Source organism: Pinus tabuliformis, chromosome 3_1 (genome assembly GCF_031772625.1).
Source record: "Pinus tabuliformis cultivar Carrire ecotype Pingquan chromosome 3_1, CPIR1, whole genome shotgun sequence".
Lineage (NCBI taxonomy): Eukaryota > Viridiplantae > Streptophyta > Pinopsida > Pinales > Pinaceae > Pinus > Pinus tabuliformis.
In genome coordinates this window covers 854,272,844-854,295,689 of record NC_142301.1, presented here as the reverse complement: position 1 = coordinate 854,295,689, position 22,846 = coordinate 854,272,844, and the positions used below count along the sequence as shown (strand labels likewise).

At 36.4% G+C, this 22,846-nt stretch overlaps 1 protein-coding gene across 1 annotated transcript; it reads left to right on the top strand.

Annotated features, from left to right (window-relative positions):
- Positions 1-20,547: 20,547 nt before the first annotated feature.
- On the top strand, positions 20,548-22,179 carry LOC149190244 (chalcone synthase 7-like). The gene is made up of 2 exons (XM_089412082.1): positions 20,548-20,924; positions 21,027-22,179. Exons 1-2 carry the CDS (start codon positions 20,732-20,734, stop codon positions 22,019-22,021), a joined length of 1,188 nt encoding a protein of 395 aa, XP_089268208.1. The 5' UTR covers positions 20,548-20,731; the 3' UTR covers positions 22,022-22,179.
- Positions 22,180-22,846: the final 667 nt, after the last annotated feature.

Below are 22,846 nucleotides of genomic sequence, written 5' to 3'. Positions count from 1 at the left end.
GGTCTCGTAATTTTGATATATCATGTTGCATTTCTTCCTCTTCTTCATGAGTCATGGTAGAGAATTCAGGTTTCTTACTAGGTGTTTCCATTTTCTTTCTTCGGGGAAATTATGCCTCACTATGCCCTTTGAATCACTTCAAACTAATTTTCAAACCAAACTTATGCAATTTTTAAAAAAACTACAGACCTTTTTTTCTTTGTAGGAGATCGATATTGAATCTGTTGTATCTCTACAATTTCAGATCTCCAAGATCTGCAATTATGACCTATGGTAGCCGTCTACGTCCTCTTTCCAATGCCACCAGTCTGGTCAAAATTGGATTCTCCAAGGAAGGGTTATGCCCAATCTTCCAAGATGACCTAATTATATACTTTTTTAGTAGAGAGAACTTGTACGAAGTTCCATTTGTCATTGTTTCGACCTTCGGACTTGAAAACAATACACAAAAAACTACAGTCCGTCCTCATTCTGTAATTTCTTACGAAATTTCAATCCGATGCTCAGAGATAAAGTTATGGCGATTTTCCCAAGTTCGTATGTTTGGGATGTAATTCGGGTGCCTGCATAAACCCTAACTTTGTTGGATCATATCTCTGAAAATATCGCGAGAAAGGATTTGAAATTTAGACCCGAGGTTCATCAAGATTTCGACTCAAATGGGTTGTAATTTCAACTTCTGAAACGTCAAAGAAACAAAGTTATAGCAAAAATTCCACGATGGCCTATTTGGAGTAGAGAAACCCTAGAATCCAAACCTCTGATACCAAATGTTATGCAACCAACTCACAAAATAGAAGAAAAGATAGATCAACAATTTCAAAATCAGCCTCTTCGAGGGGGAAACCTCTTTTACATTACACAAATAAACAATTTTTGGATGATACAAATGACAAAACCTCCTTTCTATATATAAGACTCTAAGGGGTCACACTATAATCAAAGTTGACATAAAAATAATAATATAAGGGCACAACAATAACTAGTGGGCTTCTGTGGGGCACACTAATAACAATATGGGGACAATAGGGGCACAACAATAATAATAAGGGAAATAATGAAAATAGTAATGTGGGAATCACTAGTATTATAGGGACCTAACAGTTGGCCAAAAATTTTCAAAGCGACCCAAGGGCCTTAGTGGGGTTCGATCCCTTGACTTGTTAAGCATTAACTTTGCACCCTACCACTAGACCACGTACAAGTTCTTAATAACCATAATTGCCAAGTTATACTTAAAGTTTGTTGATTATCGCATTGGGGGAAGGGGGCAGAGCACTTAGTCCCAGCCCTTGGTCATATGTTGTTCACGGGACCTGTGGAGGAGAGGAAGTGGACGGGGTGTGGGGACTAGAGTCTAGCCCTGGTCTTATGGATTGCAGGTGATCATTAACAAGCACTAAGCGGAGTGGGCGGGCAATTAAGCCCAACACCCAGTTTCATCAGCACCACATGATCGTATCTGATGGCGGAAGGGGCAGACCAGGTGGCACCTAGCCCATGCTAGCCCCTGGTCCCGTGAACCCCCATATAACCACTCACCAAGTTTGAAGGGAGTGAAGCAGCTAGGGCAGGTAGTTAGCCTGACCCCTGGCCATATGGCGACCATACAACCATATCTGTTGCTTAAGGGACATAGGCACAATTAAAGAAGTGACAATTTCCTCAATTGTGGAGGGAATCCCACCGGTTCCAAGAGAAATTGTCGTTTGGTGGTTGGAAGAAGGGCGGAAAACATAGAAGGATTAACCATAATTGCAGTTTTGTAGAACAAATAGAAGAAATTGATCAAGGAGGCATATCTTTCTCAATTTTTATCCTTTTTTAGCTCAAGAAGAGCCTAGATAGGGGTTTTTGAGCACTGTAAACTAATGTAATTACAGATTTCAACACATAATTGAAGAGGCCCAAAATTGGATTCTAGACTCGAAGATGTAGCCCAATAGGGGTGAACTTTGTTCTCAATTGTTTTTTTTTGTTGCTATGTATGGTTCATATTCCTTTGTTTTATTTCTGCAAATTGAGTTTTAAGAAAACTAAAGTATATGTAATTTTGCAACTTGATACATTGCCCCTAAGACATAAACTTACTTGAAAATTTTTAATAGACCTTCAATTTTTTAATTTCATATCAGTTTGGTATCATAGTATGGTTGTTTTGAAGGTTTGATTGTGTTTGCAAGTGTTTTTTGATGCTTAGAATGTTAAATTTGAAAAGAGGAGGAGTGCTTGCAGAACCAAATCCTCAAATTGGTTCAAGAAGGTCAAAACCCCCTCAAACTTCACCAGTCATGGAACATGAATAAGGACATGAGATGATGTCTAAGAATGAGAGAACTTTCAGAAAGGCTTTCTTTGATATCTCTGAAATGGTCAAAGTTTTATTTTAAGAGAGGACTACAAGATTTCATGGATAGAGCTCAAATCAACCAAAAGGTAATGGAGGTGATGGGAGCAAGCCTCCACCTCCACCTCCTCCTTCACCTCCATCTTCACCTTCACCCTCTTCTACTTCATCCCCTTCACATACTCCTCCAAGGTCTCCAAAAGGACATGCTAAGTCTCCTTTGTTAAAGCTTGATGTCAAGTTTGAATTGCCTATGTACAATGGAGAAGTAAATGCTGAAAAGTTGGATAATTGGGTTCATTAGATTGAAGTTTATTGCAAGATTCAAAGGATTAAGGATGATGTGACCAAGATCCATATTGCTTCTCTTCATTTGGAAAGTGCAGCTCTCATCTGGTGGGAGGCCAGAACTCAAGAAGACTTGAAGAAAAGTGGTAAAATTATCTCTTCTTGGAATGATTTTGTAGTTGCATTAAGAAGGAAATTTTATCCATTAGCTTACATGCAAAAGGAAATTATGGATTGGAAAAATTTTAGACAAGCTAAAGGTTAGAGTGTTCAAAGTTATACACAAGAATTTAGAAGAAGAGCTTTAATATTGGGTGTATATTTGTCTTCACAAGACACTCTCCTTAAATACATAGGTGGATTACATAGTTATTTGAGACATACAATTCTCATGTTTAATCCTACCAATATAGATGATATATGTGTTTAGGAAACTCATTTAGAAGTAATAGGGAAAAATTTTCCTCAAGATACTAGAAAGAAGCCATTCAAATCTGGAGACAAAGGAAAGGGGAATTTTAAAGGCAAGGGAAAAAAGAATGCTACAGTCAAGAAAGAGGGAGAAAAACTCACATGCAAACATTGTTCAAAAGAAGGCCATGATGAAGACCATTGTTGGAAATTACATCCATAATTGAGACCAAAGAAGTTTAATAACAAGGGGAAACAAAATACTACAACAACAACCCAACAAGATCTAGGATCTGATTCAGGTGATGGTACCTAAATCACAACCATGGGAATGAAAGGTAAAGATTCTATTGCAAGTAATAGTTCTTCTAGTAAGCCTATTAAGCCTCAAAATGATAAAGAAATAATTGAGATTTTCCATATTAGGGTCATTATAAAACATACCAATGTTGATACTTTGTTTGATAGTGGATCCCAAGTTAATATTATTTCTAAAGCTATTGTCAAGAAACTAAACTTGGAAACTATACCTCATCCTAAACCTTATCTTTTGGGTTGGGTATGTGACAATGCCAAATTGTAAGTGACAAGAAAATGTAAGCTTAAATTTGCCATCACTGAAAACTTTACTGATGAGGTAGAGCTTGATGTTGTACCACTTAACATATGCAGGATTGTTTCATGGAGTCTATATGTATATGACCAAAAATCCATAGTCTATTTCCATGAGAACACATATCATTTGTTTAAATATGGAATTGATTATATTGTTATAACACATCGCAAGAAAATGAATTTGTCTCTTGTAAGTGTTAGTCAAATGAAAAGGCTTGTAAATGCTAGTAAGAATTTTGTATTGTTGATGATCAAACCCAAAGATACTGCTGAATTTGAAGCCTTCCAAGGATGTGATGTAAAACTCAAGCATGATTTGGTTGAATTTTTTAACACATATGATAAGATGTTTCAGGGACTTGAAGGGTTTCCGCCTAAAAAAGGAATCCAACATGAGATTCAATTGCAATAGGATACACCTCTTCCAAATATTGGCATGTATAGAATGTCAGTTTTGGAGAATGCAGAGATCAAGAAGCAAATTCAAGAAATACTTGACAAAGGGGTCATTAGACCAAGTACATCTCCTTGTGGGTCTCTTATTGTCTTGGTTCCAAAGAAGGATGGTACATGGCGCATGTGTGTGGACTTTAGAGCTTTGAACAAAATCATGGTAAAGAACCATTATCCTCTTCCTTGTATTGATGATTTGCTAGATCAATTGAAGGATGTTGTTTATTTCACTAAGTTGGACTTGAGAAGTGGTTATCATCATATCAGGATTGTTGAAGGTGATATTTGGAAGACTTCTTTCAAAACAAAACAAGGTTTGTTTGAATGGTTAGTTATGCCATTTGGGCTTTGTAATGCACCTGCAATATTCATGAGAGTTATGAATGATGTGTTGAGACCATTCCTTGATTATTTTGTCATAGTATACTTAGATGATATTCTGATTTTTAGTAAGACTCGTGAAGAGCATGTCAAGCATGTTAAGCAAGTTTTAGATGTCTTAAAGAAAGAGATATTGTATTTGAAGATGTCTAAATGTGAATTTGGGAAAACCTATTTAGTTTATTTGGGTCATATTGTTGGAGGGGGTGAGTTGAAGATTGATCCCTCAAAGGTTGAAGTCATTGAAAATTGGCCTAAACCCAATCATGTAAAAGAGGTTAGGAGCTTTCTCAGAGCAACTCAATATTGGAGAAAGCTTATTGCTAATTTCTCAGCTATTTCAGTGCCACTACATGCCTTGACAAGTGTGAAACAGGTTTTTTAGTGGGGAGGAAAGCAGAAGAAATCCTTCGATACATTGAAAGAGAAAATTAGTACAACACCAGTTCTTGCACTTCCAAATCTTAAGCATCCATTTGAGATTCAAACCAATGCAAGTGATTATGCCATGGGAGCAGTTTTGATGCAACATGGTAAACATATTTGTTATCATTCTAAAACCTTTACCAATGCAGTAATTAACTATCCAAATTATGATAAAGAGTTTTATGCTTTGGTACAAAGCATGAAGAAATGGAAGCATTACTTGATGGGTAAGGAAACAATCATTCATACTGATCATTAACCTTTGCAATATTTACGATTACAAACCAAGCTATGACAAGCTAGACATTTAAGGTAGATGGGATTTCTACAAAAAATGCATTTGGTAATAAGGTATAAGAAAGGTATATACAACAAATTTGTTGATATGTTATCAAGACCTATTGTTAGTGCATATGTCATTTATAAGCATAATTCTATCATGCATGAGAGCTATGTTGAATAACATGCTAAAGATGAAGATTTCAAAGATGTTAATGCAACTTTGTGTCAAGGAAATCATGTTGAATAATTGGATGATCATGTTCATGATAAGTTGTTGCATCATCTTGGCAAGTTATGTGTTCCATAGGGTGAAAGAGTCAACATCATAAGGGAAGCTCATACTTCTCTTATTGCTTGCCACTTTGGTGTAGGAAAAATAGTGGCACAATTACATACGTATTGTTATTGGCCTCGTATGAATGAAAGTGTGTCAAGATATGTAAGAATATGTTCCTGTGTGCTACTAGTAATCCTAAGAATATAAAGTTGGGTTTGTATACTCCACTTCATGTTCCTTCCCGTCCTTGGGAAATTGTTTCTATGGATTTTGTAGGAGGATTACTTATGGCTAGGAAAGGTCATGATTATATTTATGTTATTGTGGATCGTTTCAACAAAATGTGTGTTTTGATGAATTTTAAGACGCAGGTTATAGCTGAAAAGACCGCACAATTTTTCTTCCAAAATGTATGAGTGCATTTTGGGTTACCCACTTCTATTATTCTTGATCAAGATTGTCAATTTGTGAGGAAATTTTGGTCAAGTTTATGGGAACTCATGGACACCAAGTTAAAAAAGAGCACAACATTTCATCCACAAATTGATGGCTAGATTGAAGTGGTGAATAGAACATTAATACATCTCCTTCATGGTTACCGCAGCAAGCATCCTAAGCTTTGGGATGAACACTTACATTACATCCAGCATGCCTACAACAGAGCCAAACATTCTTCGATTCAGACATATTCATTTGAAGCATGTTTGGGATACTTACTAAAATCTCCCTTAGGTTTTATCTTTGGGAAATATGTTGTGGTGGATGGACATAGTGACATAGATAAGGCCATGCACTTCATTGAATAGATTCAGTTGGTGCATCAAAATCTACAAGAACATTTGGAAAAGAGTCAAGCCAAGTACAAGGCAATACATGATAAGCATCATGTTGACCACAACTCTCAGGTGGGAGATCAAGTTTGGCTTTATATTAGCAAGGAAAGGCTCCAAGGAGAAGTTAAAAAGCTCAAACTGATTAGATATAGACCCTTTAAAATCTTGGAAAATATTGGTAATAATGCCTTCTGGTTAGATTTACCTCCATACATGAAAGTTTATGATGTTGTAAATGTGGATAACTTAAGATTATATGAGCCTCATTTGATTCAATATCAAGGAGAGAATGTTCATATTCCAAAAATAGAAGATTTCTCTCTTTAATACTTAGAAGAATTACAACAAGATATTATTCTTGATAATATGATAAGGACTTCACGCAGAGGCAATGTGGAGTACCTTCGTGTGGGGCTCAAGGGAACTAATCCAAGTAAGGCCAAATGGATTGAGATTGGAAGGGTGAGGGAGTTGTACCCTCACCTACTTGTTGACTGAAAATAGCCTTTTGGTGGTCCAAAAGCTTCCAATGGGGAGGAATGATCCAAGGGATCAGAAAAATTCTCAAAATTTAAAGTGCTCAAAATTACTTGGAACTAGCACCAGATCATAGTGCTCGTCATTCTGAATCCAACACCACTTGAATCCCCTCAAACCAACATCTTATGCTCAATTTATGATGTTCTAAATTTTTGGCCAAACAACTAAAATTGTGCATCGGGGTTGACTGGACAGACCATACGCTGACATCAACAGTTGACTGGGCATGCACAATGGTTTATACGACCAATCTGGGCATAACACATGCCAGGTTTGTATTACAACAGATGGCAGTTTATCATTGGTTCAATGGATATGAGGTGGACTAATCAAGAAGCACCACGTGGCCCAATGAGAGGGCGCCACATGGCGCCCCACAGTTGGCCAAAAATTTGTAAAGCAGTCCACGGGACTCAGTGGGGTTTGACCCCTCGGCCTGTTAAGCATCAACTTCATGCCCTATCACTAGACCATGTACAAGTTTTTAATAACTATAGTCGCCAAGTTATATTTAAAGTTTGTTGATTGGCGCATTCGGGGAAGGGTGTAGGGCGGTTAACCCCAGCCCCCTGTCATATGTTGTCCACGGGACCTACGAAGGAGAGGTAGTGGAGGGGGCAGGGATTAGGCCCTAGACCTGGTCCTATGGATTTTAGGTGACCACCGACAAGCACTAAGTGGAGGGCGGGCGGTTAAGCCCAACCCCTGGTTTCATTAGCACCACATGACCGTATCCAATGGTGGAAGGGGCAGATCAGGTAGCAGTTGGCCCATGCTGGCCCTCAGTCCTGTGAACCACCATATAACCACTTTCCAAGTTTGAAGGGAGCAGAGTGGTGTGGGCGGGCGCTTAACCTGGTCCCCAACCACATGGTAGCCATACGACCATATCCAATGCTTAAGGGATATAGGCTCAATTAAAGAAGCAATAAATTTCCCCAATTGCAGTGGAAATCCCGTTGGCGCCAAGCAAAATTGTTGCTCAGTTGTTGGATAAAGGGAAAAAAACATAGAACGATTAGCCATAATTGCAGTTTTGCATAACATTTAACAGAAATTGTTTAAGGAGGCATTTCTGGCTCAATTTTTATCCTTTTTGAGCTCAAGAGGAGCCTATATAGGGGTTTTTAAGTATTCTGAATCCATTGGCAGCACTATTTTTGCATTTTGAGTACCATAAACTAATGTAATTACATATTTGAGCCCATAATTGAAGAGGCACACCATTGGAAGCTAGACTTAGAGATGTAGCCTAGGAGGGGTGGACTCCGTTATTAATTGTTGTTTTGTGTTGTTGTGTATGGTTCGTATTTCTCTGTTTTATTTATGCAAGCTGGGTTTTAAAAACACTAAAGTTTATGTGCTTTTGCAACTTGATCCATTTTGCATGAGACATAAAATTACTTGTAAATTTTTAATAGACCTTCAAGTTATTAATTTTAGACCAATCACGCTCTAGGAGTGAAATATCATAGTAGAAAATCCCAAGCATAAAAATAGAAATGGAAACAAAGATCCCTCTTTAGAGCAAAGTGCCATACAAAATGTTAGTGGAAAAACCAAAAATGCCAACCCCAAAACAATTCAATGAATCCTAAAGCAACATTAATAGACTAGATTCAGTAACCACCCTTCAACATGTAACAAAATCATATATCAAAAAACACCCATCAAGCTCTAAAAATAAATGCTTAAATTGGTAAATAGAATCCTAAACATAGAATTGGACATAAGGATGGAGAAAATACCAAGAATCAAAGCTAAACTCTAGGCCCAAAGTTATTTAATGGAACCACTATTTAAGAACCAGTAGTTAAAGCATCTCATATAGCAGTGAATGCTCAATGTACAAGAGGCTAAGGTCTTCCTCTCACCATCCCCACAAAAAAACCCAAGGGAAACATCAACACAATGGAGCTAATAATATGAGAGATAATAACACGATGGAGCTAATAATATGAGAGAAAAACAATTTCTAGAAAAATGCCATGAATTACAATAAGTCTTAAAACCAAACAAAAAATTAACTCATAGAGAAATCAAGGCGCGTATATAGGTAAAATAATAGCAATAACCCATCACTCTTTATCCATAAAAACTACCCATCACTATTTGTCCCAAAATGTTTATACTTGCTCAAGTTTAAAGGGACCACCACATAATGAGCTACTCCACTAGAGTCTTGCACAACATTGACACTTCCACATCTCAACCTCCACCTCCATACCAATAATATTAAACTTGAGCAAGTAACCAACATCATAAGAAAACTCAATCACCACCATCGCAGGAATGTAGAAGACAATTCACATAAGAAACACGACCAAACACTTAAAATAGATAACCCTCATCTAGCTCCAAAAAAATCCATTTAATAAATAAATCCAAATCCAAGCCAAAAATTATCCAAAAAAACTAACACAACCATAAACTAAAACTCACCATACAAATGGTAAAAATGTCAAAGTAAAACTAATAACCCCTAATAATAAATAAAACAAATTAACGAAAACACCTTTCACTTAATTGAACTCTAAAAACAAAATTTCAAACTTAACAATCCCATACATAAAACTAAAAATAAGAATAAAAGACTTTCCAAGCAAAACGCCATTTGACAATGCATGCCATCTCCAAAAAGTAAATATTAAACAAAAGTGACCTTTAACAATACCAAAATGCCATTTCCAAAAAGTAAATATTAAACAAAAGCCAATTACGGCCCATCACTAGTAGCACAAGTAGAAACCAAACAAATTCTCAAACATACAGCCAAAAACATCCATAGTAAAATACGGAAAATAGATAAAAAATGCTAACCCCTAAGCTCTTCACTAAACTCGTTATCCAAAAAACCAGCAATGAAGGCCTGTGCACCAAATGTTGAAGGCTACCCGCGGCGACTCCCCTCCTACGCCTATTAAACTCATGGAGGACGTCACTAGAGCAGAGCGAATTAGAAGGGTGATAAAAAAATGTGTTAAATATTGAATGGTATAATAAATCCAAAGCCCAACGAAACATTAATCCGCATAGTAGATCTAGATCTGGAACACTGGAAAGATTTTTATAAATTGATTTTAAATATCAAAATTCCAGAAGCTGAAGTTGGTGATAAATTCTAGAAGTCGGAGTTGGTGATGAGAATTACTTTCTTATAACTTGTATCTTTCTACATTCTAAATCCATCACTTTAAAAACTTACATTTATTTTAAGAATATTGAGATTTCATGATTTTATTTACAATTTTTTCTAAATATTTTATGGTTAAATCAGATAAATAAATGTTAATTATGAAAATTAATATCAATAATAAAAAATTAGATTATATAATAATAATTTTTATCACAATGAAATATTATAGTTATAATTAAATATTATGAAATATTATATATATGATGGTGGTGGTGGTGGTTAATATCCACTGAGACCAAATTGGTCTATCGGACCTATAATTTTCTTAGTTCTTAATTGTCTGGCTTCTCATCTTTCTTGGCGAGATTGGTGTTGTAGCTTTTTTTTTTTTTTTCACAACGGTCTTCCAACTTCCTTTATCTTGCATCTCCTTCATCTCTTCTAGTTCTTGGGACATTGGTGTCTTAGCTTCGCGATCTGTTGTGTTCGTCTTTTTAAAGATAGTCGGAGAAGGAGTTTGGTTTGGGAGATCTGCTTTGCTGTTAAATGAAGATTTATTTTGTGCGGTATTTGAATCCTCATAATTGTTGATGCTTGAGGGGTTGTCGAGTTCACTCTTTTGCTGTTGGGTGGGGCTTTCCCCCTACTTGTCTTGAGAGTTGTTTCTTTCTTGCCCGATTTCTTACCATACAGAGTTTTCTGGAGAGTATTCTTCCTTGATGACATTGTAATTTTCTTTTTGTGCTCCTTCCCACAATGTAGATCTGTGGTGATTCTTTCTAGCAGAATTTTTCTAGGAGGCTTTTGAGCTATTTTTGGCTAGATGGCTTGTCTCAAAGCAAGATCGACATTTGAAGAGGACACTTTCATAATCGATTTTCTGGTTCCACACATAGTCTTTACTTGTTAGGTTTATTTCAGCTGGGAATTCGGCACTAAAGTCCATTTCCACACAAATGCGTGCATAGGTGGTTCTGGCATATTTCTCTATTTAGCGAGGATAAATTCCAGAGATGCAAGGGTAGGTTTGTCAATCTCACCCAAATTGGTGCTGAGGTTATGACTATTGTTGATGGATCAAATGATGGGTTCCATGGCTTCATGAATAGGCCTGAGTTTTCCCAAAACCAAGGGCCAGAATCTAGAATGCATTGTCTGCTTTTAGGGTTTTCAAAATCTACTATAAAGAAACCCCTAGCACAGGGGTAGATATTAATTTCATCAGAAATGACAGGCTTCCATACCTCCAAGATCCAACTGTGAAGAGCTATTGGTCGCGGCCAAAAACCATTGAATCGACAGATTAGGGCACTTTCAGAAAACTTTAAAGCCTCATCGAGTGAGGCCTGGACCACCTGGATAGTGGGAGTTGGGGCTTCACTAATGATATGGGCAGGAGCTTGCCCCTCAGAGGCAGACGAAACTGAGCCAACAACTATCTTCACGAAGCTAGGAACCATCTGGATCAAGGCCGATCGATGACTCCCAAGGTTATGTATGCCCCTGTGGAAGAATGCAAACGTTTCTTTTTTCCACTTCCCTTTACTGGTCAAATCTTTTGAATCCGACTTCTAGAGTCTATGGATATGGAAGATCAAAGAGAAAGAAGCCCAGATCAGCGATGTAGGAGTAGGAGCTAGAGTCAAGATGGTGGTAGAAGACGAAACCCCTCCTCCTCGCAACAAGATAATAGTATCAGAGAAAGAGAAAGAAGCCCAGATCAATGAAGTAGGAGCAGGAGCAGGATCGAGGATGGTGGTGGAAACCCAAATCCCGCCTCCATACAGACGGATGATACAGTAAGGGAAAGAGGAAGACGCCTAGATCAACGAACTGTAGAAGATGCCCTGGTCGGCGAACTGTAGAAGACGCCCAGATCGGCGAACTGTAGAAAACGCCGATATCTACTACATCTGTCGATGAAAGCAGTCATATGTTTGATGGCTTCTGAAGTGTTGTGGTGTTGTGCCCTAACATGAACCAGCAACGCAGAGATCCGAAGCCAAAACGAAGCGCGAAGTGTGTGATGGCTTCTGAAGTGTGTCCCAACGTGAACCAGTAGCACAGAGATCTGAAGTCGAAGCAAGGCGCAGAAAATTGCGAAGCGCCATAAGATATGGACCAGAAAACTGTGAAGCGCCAGAAAACTTAATTAAATTAAATTTTAAATTTGTTGTGAAAATATAAGTTTTTAATATTTAAATTATATTTTCTAATGTATAAATTGTATTTTTTTTTTAAGTTTGTAGGACTATATCTTTATTATGTCTAATATATTACTTTATTGGGAATTGGGCCAAGAATTGAACCAATAATTTCACATTAAAAAATACCTTAACAAAACACCCAATTACTATTTATACAAAACCCCTTAGTATATAAATTATATTTTTGATTAAAAAATAATTTTTAAAATTTATAAAATAATTAAATTATACTATTATTAAATATATTTTATAAATAAATATAAATTATAAATAATTCCAATAAAATATATTTAAATATACACGATCTTATTTAAAATAAATATACATGATCTTATTTAAAATTATGAAAAAATAAATTAAAGTGTATTTAACCATAAATAAATTTAGTTGTTCATGGAGCTTTGAATTACGATGAATGAATTAGGTAACAAAAAAAATAAAAAATTTAGAGAACTAAAATTAATGTCCACCAACGATTTAATAAACTAACTAAATCTATTCGTGATTCAAAATCAATGATATTCCATTTATGGTAACTAAATTTAACTAACTTTATATATTATATAAGTGTGAGAATCTAACCATGAAACCAATGTAGGGATTAACCATATCTACTGTCCTTAGCAAAATCAATTCATGGTAACTAAATTCTCTTAGACATGTCTATCATAATCTAACCATAGAACCAATATAAATCAATCATATCTACTGTCCTTATTATATTCTAACCATGGAACCAATATAAATCAATCATATCTACCATCTTTATTATAAATGAACATGGTCCACCGTACTCAACTTCAATTTTTAGTATTTATCAATTTTTCAAAATATTTAAAATATATTAAATAGCTATATAAACACATGACTCAAGGAATTAAGTTGAGTGGCTTTACATATTTTGAATGTGTTGAGATCTATATTAGTAAAGATTTATTGTTGAGATCTATATTAGTAAATGGTTTACTGTACAATTTTTTTTATCATAAAAATGTAGCTTTTCATATTACAAACAAAACATCTAAAAAAATCTAAATTTGAGTTTGTTCAAATCTCTAAATAAAAACAATTAATTTTTTTTAACAAAAATCATTAATATAAATTTTGATATTTTAATTATAAATTTACTAATTTGTTATCTCCCACCACAACCATATAATCAAGAAGTTGAAATAAACCATATAATCAAAGAGTTGAAATATATTTATTGATAATGTATCTTTTATCTTTTCTAACTATTAAGATTAATTACAATCACCTTTACTTTTCTAAGTAATAACATTAGTTAAACCACCAATTAGAAAATTCTAATTTGATTTATTTATTTTTATATATTTTTATTTTTATTTATTTATTTATTTTATTTTATTTTATTTTATTTATTTATTTATTTATTATTTTTTTCTCAATATGAAAAAACATTGTATATATTTATATAATTCTGATACAGAAAAATATGTTATAGGGAAAAGTGAGAGCAAAAATTTTGCTTCCGCCATATAACATATGGGAACATGTCAATCATATAAAGAAATATATATACAATAGGCAAAAAGAGTAGTAAGCCCATAATCAGAGATATAAAAATTTACTATACAAACATTGTTACAAATTTTTTATTATTTTATTATTATTATTATTATTTTCCTAATTTTAAATATTAAAATCTCTAAATAACAATTAGGTTCGTGGTCGGAGCTAGTCAAGCTCTGTAGTGCTCAGGATCTCATAATTTGCAACGGTCTAAAGAAGTGGCCCAATTCTAGCAAGATGACCTGCATCCATGGACTTGGTAGCAGCGTGGTAGACTACGTTATTTCCGATCTCCCATTATACAACGAAATAATAAATTTTGACATCTTAAACGACCACGAACCTGACTCTGATCATAGGCCTTTACTTATAACTCTCAATTTTGTCATGCATAGAGTTCCCATAGAAAATAATACTTATAGCCAAAAGAACTTAATATTTGATAGAAATAAAAATGATCTCTTTCTAAATGAATTAAAAACTAATTTGCTTCCTTTATCTAATATAGACAACATAGAAGACCTCTATCATAATTTTACTACAACCCTCTCATATTCTATTAACAAGTTCTCAATTGAAGTTTCAAATAATAAAAGAAATAGCAAAACCAATCCATGATATGACAAAGATTGTAAAAGTGCAAGGAGAGCAATTAAGGAAGCTGTTGATGAATCTCTTAAAATGGACAAGATAAAAATATACAAAGCCCTAACTAAAAGGAAAAAGAGGCAGTACATCCGTCAAAGACAGGAGAATCTCTTACACCTCTCTAAGGTAGCTCCTAAGAAATTTTGGAGGCAGATTCTAACTAGGAAGACTAAGGATAATAATAAAATTTCTCTTCACGATTGGAATTCCTATCTTAAAAAGCTATATGAGTCTCCAAATGTCATGGATAATTTGGAAACCCTTCTCACAACGAAAGAAGTTTTCTCTTTAGAAGACATTAAGTTTGGGGTTAATCGCCTCGCTAATGGGAAAGCTAAGGACATTGAAGGTTACCAAGAGGAAATCTTAAAAATTGGAGGTCCTGTCCTCATCCCCCACATCCACAGGCTTTTCAATCAAGTAGTCAAGCAAGGGTTCCCTAAACCTTGGACTGAGAGCCTCATTATCCCTATTTTTAAAAGTGGGGATACAAATAACCCCTCTAATTATAGAACAATTATGATCAGCCCTCTCTTAACCAAGTTATATGGTAGTATTTTGGAAAATAAGTTAAGCATATGGCTTGAAAGTGAAGGTAAGCGGGCTAAAGGCCAAGCAGGTTTCAGAAGGCATCACTCAACAATAGACCACCTTGTTACGCTTAGGATCATTGCGGAGGAATGTCGTAATGAGAAATCCAATTTATTTTGTTGCTTTGTGGACTTTAGAAAGGCTTTCGATACGGTTCCTAGATACAACCTTTGGAATAGATTAGAAGAGATAAAGGTTCCTCTCGAGTTGAGAGCTGCCGCTATAAGGTTATACGAGAATGTAATTACCAAGCTAAAGAACAATGAAGGGTGGTCGAAAGATATTAAGTGTAACATCGGAGTTAAACAAGGTTGCCCCCTCTCCCCTACCCTATTTGGCATTTACATCGATAAGCTCGAAGGCTATTTAGAGGAAGCAGGATGTGATGGCACGATCTTAGCTGGGATAGTCGTCATCCTTCTTTATGCTGACGATATTGTTCTTTTGGCAAGGTGCCCATCTGATCTTAATAAGCAACTCAGGCTTCTTAAGGATTTCTGCTCTACCATGGGTATGACTGTTAACACTGACAAAACAAAAGTTATGATTATCAAATACAAGAAGGACACTTATGCTAATTTTATGTATGACAATAATAACTTGGAGGAAGTGTATTCTTACAAGTACCTAGGAATTGATATTCATCACAAGCTCAACTGGAACCATAGCATTGAGAAAAGGATTAATGGGGGGTGGAAAGCTTACTTTGGTCTTGAAAATAATTGTAAAATAGCAAACCTTGTAATGTGGGATAAAAAGAAGTTCCTCTTTGAAACTTTAGTCACTCCTGTTATCTTATATGGCTGTGAGGTTTGGGGTTGCAGCATCTCCAGAGAATCATGGAGAAAGATTGAGCAAATCCAGAAGTGTTTTATAACTTATAACCTGAAAATTAAAAGTAATACACCCTATCCTATTCTCCTTATAGAAGCAGGTCTTTCCCCTATTGAGAGCGTAGCTATGCTTAGGTTTCTGTTGTACAAGCACAAAATCAGTAACATAGACGATCATAGACTTCCTAAGCTAGCTTTAAATTCTAGCCAAAACCACCTAAGGCTCAATCGAGGGTGGCATAAAGACACAAGGGCCTGGTTAAACTATTGGGAGATCAACGAAAATGATGCATTGCAAAACATAAATAACATTAAAGATATTGTTACTTCTAAGTTCAAAGAAAAAATGTGGTGTGAGAAAGACTTAGCGGCTAAAAGAAAATTAAGTTATTATAAGAAAGTCATCAACCCCACCCTAGAAGATCAAAAGTATCTCTCTATTTTAACTAGCTCAAAGAAGAAAATTAATATAGAAAAGATTAGAACGAATTCTCATGAGCTCCATAGTGAAACAGGTCGTTGGGCAGTTCCCAAAACGCCATGGACGGAAAGGATTTGCCATATATGTGAGAATAGGAACATCGAGGATGAAAACCACTTCCTCTTAGAGTGCCCCGTGTATAACCACATTAGATCTCAGTTTCACAATATTTGTTACAATACTGACCTTCCTAGCCTTTTACAATGTCAAAATTATAGTGAGCTCGGGAGGCTTCTCTCCAAGCTTTTTGAGCATAGGAATAAAATCTTAAATCAAAATAGATAATTTGCTTCTTTAGGTCCGATAGACCATTATTTGGTCTCAACGGACGTTAATCATCATCATCATCATCATCACAATAAGGAATATTTAAAATATTAATTATTACTAAAATATACTTTAATAATAAAGAAAAAATAATTTCCCATATTTTATTTTCAATTTAATTTCCAAAATAATTATAATAAAAAATTTTAAATTCCTAAAATTAATATAAAACTTCAACCCCTCTTGAAATAAAGATATTATATAATTATTTTAATATAGTTAACATTAATATTTTAATTCACATATATTAATCCTTTTCATCCATTATTACAACTATATAATTAAAAATAGTGTAAATATGTTAATAATTACTTTTTATTAAAAAATAGTGTAAATATATTGATAATTTTTTTATTATTAAAAATTATATTTTATATTATTATTTATATTTATTAAAATTAATATTTTAATTAAGAATTTAGTGGATTTATTGAAATTAAGTTTTTGTGATCCATATTAATTTAATTAAGAAGGTTTTTGGTGATAATCACATCAAAATTTATTTGTCTACACGTTTTGAACCAGAAGTGTGGTTCTAGATCATGGCATCAAGTTAAATAGAGAGATCTATCATTGAACTGCTAGAAATAAACGACTACAATTGACCAAGGAAAAGACTGGGCAACAACTACAATAGACTAGGCCAAAAGACAAAGAAAATAATATTAATTAGTTAGTTTATTAAATTTATTTATTATTATTTTTATTTGTAACTGAATGAATCTTATATTTAACTAATTTTTATGAACCTAAATTAAGAACTTGAATCTTAAATAATTCATTATCCTCTTTATTGTTTTAAAAGTAAATAAATTTATAAAGACTTATATTATTATAGGAAAGAATAAATGAATAGTCTCATATCTAACAAAGTTAGTTAATTAGTTAAATTTTGTTTATTTATTAAGCTAAACAAGTTTTTTTAGCATATAAATTTGTTTATAAATAAATAAATATTTTGATTATTAGATTTATTTATTTTAATTAACTAAAGGAACCATCGTATAAGGGGATTAAACCTAAAGGTTTATCAATTAATCCACTAATTAGTTTATTTGTATGTATATGTTTTATATAAAATAATTTGTTTATTTATATATCAAGAATAATAAAAACTAGGTAAGTCTATGTTTAGAATTTAAACTAAGAAAAATCCTAATGAATAAATGAAAAAGAGGGAGCTTTATAAACCTCCTATATATATATAGATATATATATATCAAAGGGAATGAAGGGGAAGTAAACAATCTAGAAGACGAGGGAGTAAAAAACCAGAGAATAAAGCAAAGACAAGGGCGAACGAAGGGGGCGAGTTGGAGGAGAGGGAGAGGCTAGGAGGAAAGGGTGAGGGAGTAAAAAACCAGAGAATAAAGCAAAGACAAGGGCGAACCAAGGGGGTAGGGGGAGGAGAGCAAGAGGCTAGGAGGAAAGGGTAGGGATCCAACAACTACTAATCTTCCAGCCGTCATCCCTGTTGAGATTCCTCGGCCTTCTTTCAATTTCAATGGCCTCCCTAAACTTTCGGTGATGAAAAGGAGAAATATTAGCAATAACCTAGGCCTCCTCAATACATATATGATGCTTAGTCTTCTCCCCGTGTTCTGCCAAGGCAAAAGAACAGGTCCTCCGATGTTTGATGTCAGCTGCGTGGTCATGAATTCTCTGATTAATGGAGCGTCCAATTTCACCATCATAGGGGGTCCCAAAGGAACAAGCAATAACATAAACACCTTTCTTGTCGTAGGGGTCAATAAGGTCTTTAACTGATCTTAGGGAGCTACGAATGGCGTTAAGGGGTCTAGAGGTTGAGGGAACATTATGCTTCTTAAGGATTCTCACAATCTTGTCAGTGGTCCCCTAGATGAAAGGAAGATGAACCCCAAAGATTTGATCTTTAGGGTTTTTCTTAACCCTGGAACCTCTGCTAGCTTTAAGGAAAGCTTTCAGACCTTGGTGCCTACTATACCCATTACTAAAAAAAACATTAAGGAGATGGGCTTTCTCTTTATCAAGTTTCTTTTCATCAGAGATTCTCAGCGCATGAGTGGCTAGTGTGTTGAGAACACCCGATTTTTGAACAGGGGAATGATGAGAGTTGGCATGAAGATACTGCTCAGTGTGAGTTTTCTTCCGAAACTCCCAGTGGGAGAAAGAACCGTCATTATTCCTCGAAATGAGAACATCAAGGAAAGGCATGCACCCATTAATTTCTTGCTCCATAGTAAACTTTATGGAGGAAGACTGATTGTTGAGATGCTGGGAAAAAAGATCTAACTCTTCTTGGCCATGAGACCAAATGACACCAGTGTCATCCACAAATCTCTTCCATAGCTTGGGCAGGAGACGGGCTGAGTCCAAAGCTCGTGATTCGAAGTCTTCCATAAAGAGATTAGCAACAACCAGGGATAGGGGGAGCCCATGGCAACCCCGCAGGTCTACTCATAGAATTCCCCTTCAAAGCAGAAAAAGTGGAAGTAAGACAAATCTCAACTAATTGAGTGGTATCGGGGTCAGTGAGGCGATTGATGACCTCAATGGCCTCCTGGATAGGGATGCAAGTGTAAAGGGAAACCACATCGAAACTCACAAACTTTATTCCCTTTCACTCATTGGCAAACAAAGAAGAGTCTTTAACAAAGGACTCTGTGAGGCCAAAAAGGGGTTTAAGCTTCAAAGCTAGGTACTTGGCAAGGAGGTAGGTTGGTCCTCCTATGGTGTTGACAATGGGTCTCACGGGGACCCTTTTTGTGGATCTTTGGAAGCCCATAGATCCTTAGAGTGATGGGGCTACTCTCAATCAGCTTATGGTAAAAGGAACCCACACTGTTACTAGACTTTATAGCAAGAGCGACTGTTCTGGAGATCCTTTTCAGGGGATTCTTACTAAGTTTTTTATAGCTTCCACTATTATAAAGATGATCCAACATTTTCTTTCGATAATCCTCTTTGTCAAGGATAACAATAGCCCCACCTTTCTCGGCTTTTAGAATGACGATGTCCTTGTTTTGGTTCAAGGATTTGAGGGCATCAAATTCATCCTTGCTAATATTTCTCCTAGGGGGCTTTGCCTTCTTGAGGACGTCAACACAGTCTTGACTAATTGTGTCCTTGACATTATTGGGTAAGCCCCTAATCCCAAACTCTACTTCACACATAATGTCTTCCACTGGGATTTTTCTAGGAGCAAGGGCAAAATTTAATCATTTTTCAAGAAGACTATAGATGGAAGGCGAAAAGGAAAATTAAAAAGCATCATCATCATCATCATCATCATCCAAAATGAAAATTAAACTTGTTATGATTCTGAACTGAAAGCTTATCAAGGTTACAGTTCAAAAGACGGATCTCATGTAAACCCACAAGTAAAGATGACCAAAAACTCCCTGATTAAATTCACTAGATTATTAATTTAATAATATTAATCAAGTTCGAATAGCACAGCCCGTTGAGAAAATTTTCATTAATAAAATAGCGTAGGTTCAAACTTCACAACACTACTCCATCTCACTTACCAAAATAAAATAATAATATTAAAATAAAACAACTTAAAAAAAAAGTAAGTTGTACGAATTGCATACGTCTCTACCATTGACGTTGAGACAGAAATGACATGCGAAACGGAAATGCAATTATGAAAACGTTGTAAGAAAATGTCTGTTGACAGATTTGATAGACAGGGAATGTGAATCCGAACCCACCTCCTCCCTGAATTGACGCCCTGCCTTCTGAACTCAACTTTATTTTCTTTCTTCGTATGGTCCGCACGCAACAACGCGTCCGCCTCTCAACAGGAAGTCTCGCGTCCACCTTTCAACATGGAGTCTCGAGGCACGTGTATTACATTCTAACCACTCCTCTCTTCGCACCTTCACCTGCACATCAATTCTCCCCACCTGCCTTTCTTTGCTCCCAACTTGAAGCAGGCGACGAATCCTTCCGATCTATGCCAGGGAGTTTGCGGGCAACGTGCTTGCATTCCAACCTCTTTTCCTTCTACCTGCCCCAGACCCACAGCAGGTAGCTGGAACTCCTATATAATTTATACTCTATACCTTCGTTTTCTCAAGGAAGCAAGCGCGCCTGCTCTTTTTGTTGCTTATCAGAATAGAAGAGCGAGCAAGCATGCCTGGGACTTTGGGTTTGGATTTAGAGGCATTCAGAAAGGCTCAGAGGGCAGATGGCCCGGCAACAATCCTCGCTATCGGCACTGCCACTCCCCCTAATGCCGTCGACCAGAGCAGTTACCCCGATTACTACTTCAAAATCACTAACAGCGAGCATATGACAGAGCTCAAGGAGAAATTCAGAAGAATGTGTAAGAACTAAATCCCATCTAATCTCAATTTCAATTTCATTCGTGTAAATCATATGTGATAGCATTGATCAGAATATGTTTATAATCTCGCGTCTGTTGCAGGCGACAAATCGGCAATAAACAAGAGATATATGTACTTGACGGAGGAGATTCTCAAGGAGAATCCCAACGTCTGCGAGTACATGGCGCCGTCGCTGGATGCACGGCAGGACATGGTTGTGGTGGAGGTGCCCAGGCTTGGAAAAGAAGCGGCCGCCAAAGCCATCAAGGAGTGGGGGCAGCCCAAGTCCAAGATTACTCATGTCGTTTTCTGCACTACCAGTGGAGTCGACATGCCCGGAGCTGACTATCAGCTGACAAAGCTTCTTGGCCTCCGCCCCAGCGTTAAGAGAGTCATGATGTACCAACAGGGCTGCTTCGCCGGAGGCACCGTTCTCCGCGTCGCTAAAGATCTCGCCGAGAATAATCGGGGAGCTCGGGTTCTGGTCGTCTGCAGTGAAATCACGGCTGTTACCTTCCGTGGCCCCTCTGACACTCACCTCGACAGTATGGTCGGCCAAGCCCTCTTCGGCGACGGTGCGGCTGCGCTCATCGTGGGAGCCGATCCTGTCCCTCAAGTGGAGAAGCCCTGTTTTGAGCTGATGTGGACTGCACAGACCATTCTTCCCGACAGCGACGGAGCCATTGACGGGCATCTCAGAGAGGTCGGCCTCACATTCCACCTTCTCAAGGACGTCCCGGGGCTCATCTCGAAGAACATCGAAAAAAGTCTGGTGGAGGCGTTCCAGCAGTTTGGAATCTCCGACTGGAACCAGTTATTCTGGATCGCCCACCCCGGAGGCCCTGCCATTCTGGATCAGGTGGAGGCAAAGCTGAATCTGGATCCCAAGAAACTGAGAGCGACGAGGCAAGTACTAAGCGAATACGGAAACATGTCAAGCGCGTGCGTGCACTTCATCTTGGACGAGATGAGGAAGTCGTCTCGGCAGAATGGGTGTTCGACCACCGGAGAAGGATTGGATGTGGGAGTTCTGTTTGGATTCGGGCCGGGTCTCACTGTCGAAACAGTTGTCCTGAGGAGCGTTCCCCTGCAGTGATTGAAGGAGAACAGAATTCCAAAGCCAAATATTTGGTTATTATTGGTAATGCTCGCTTTGCATGTGCACATCTCCCTGAAAAGGGTATCGTGCAATAGTTTGTTAAATTTTCCAATAAATTAAGTAATCAAGCAATCACAAATCTTCCGTTTTCGTCCTTTCTCGAGATTCGTGGTAATACATTCTTGATATTTACAACCTTGATATCATATAGTGGTAGATGGAGGTTCTCACAAAGATCAAACTGAAAATGTAATCTCACATTTTTCCGATATATGATAACTAATTTAGCGAAGAGTTTTTTTTGTTTTTTGTTTTTTTTTTTTTTTTAAATGTAAAATTATATGAGAATGAAGCGAAATTTGTATCTGGGTCATTTTCCTTTCAACTGTGAATATTAAGAATCAGTTTCAATTGTGAATATTAAGAATTATTGACTAAAAACGTTGGGTAATAAGTACTAGCAATTGTCCCAAAAGGTACAAAGAGAGGCCGATAGGATTATTAAAAATGGTTCGTTCGGCATCAGTCAAAACAAAGAAACATAATTTAAACTAAAATAAAGGGAAAGAAAATAAGATCTGCGACTCAACAATTGCAACGAGCTCCTCCCTGAGCCACTTCCGATTTGTTGTGCATAGATCCTGAAATAATTCAAAATACCAAAAATAGTTAAGTATCAGTCAATCATAATACCAGTGTTGAATCTTGAACATGAGATTCAATGAATCAGCAAAGTGACCATAAATAATTTCAAGATTTGACAAAAGTCTGACATAGGAACCTACAGCTGGCATTGATTGAGTAGCAAAACAAAAGGTCCTA

Coding starts and splice junctions, on each gene's coding strand:
- LOC149190244 (XM_089412082.1), top strand. CDS start 20,732: ATGCCTGGGACTTTGGGTTTGGATTTAGAGGCATTCAGAAAGGCTCAG. Junction 20,925..21,026: donor GGAGAAATTCAGAAGAATGT/GTAAGAACTAAA, acceptor CGTCTGTTGCAG/GCGACAAATCGGCAATAAAC.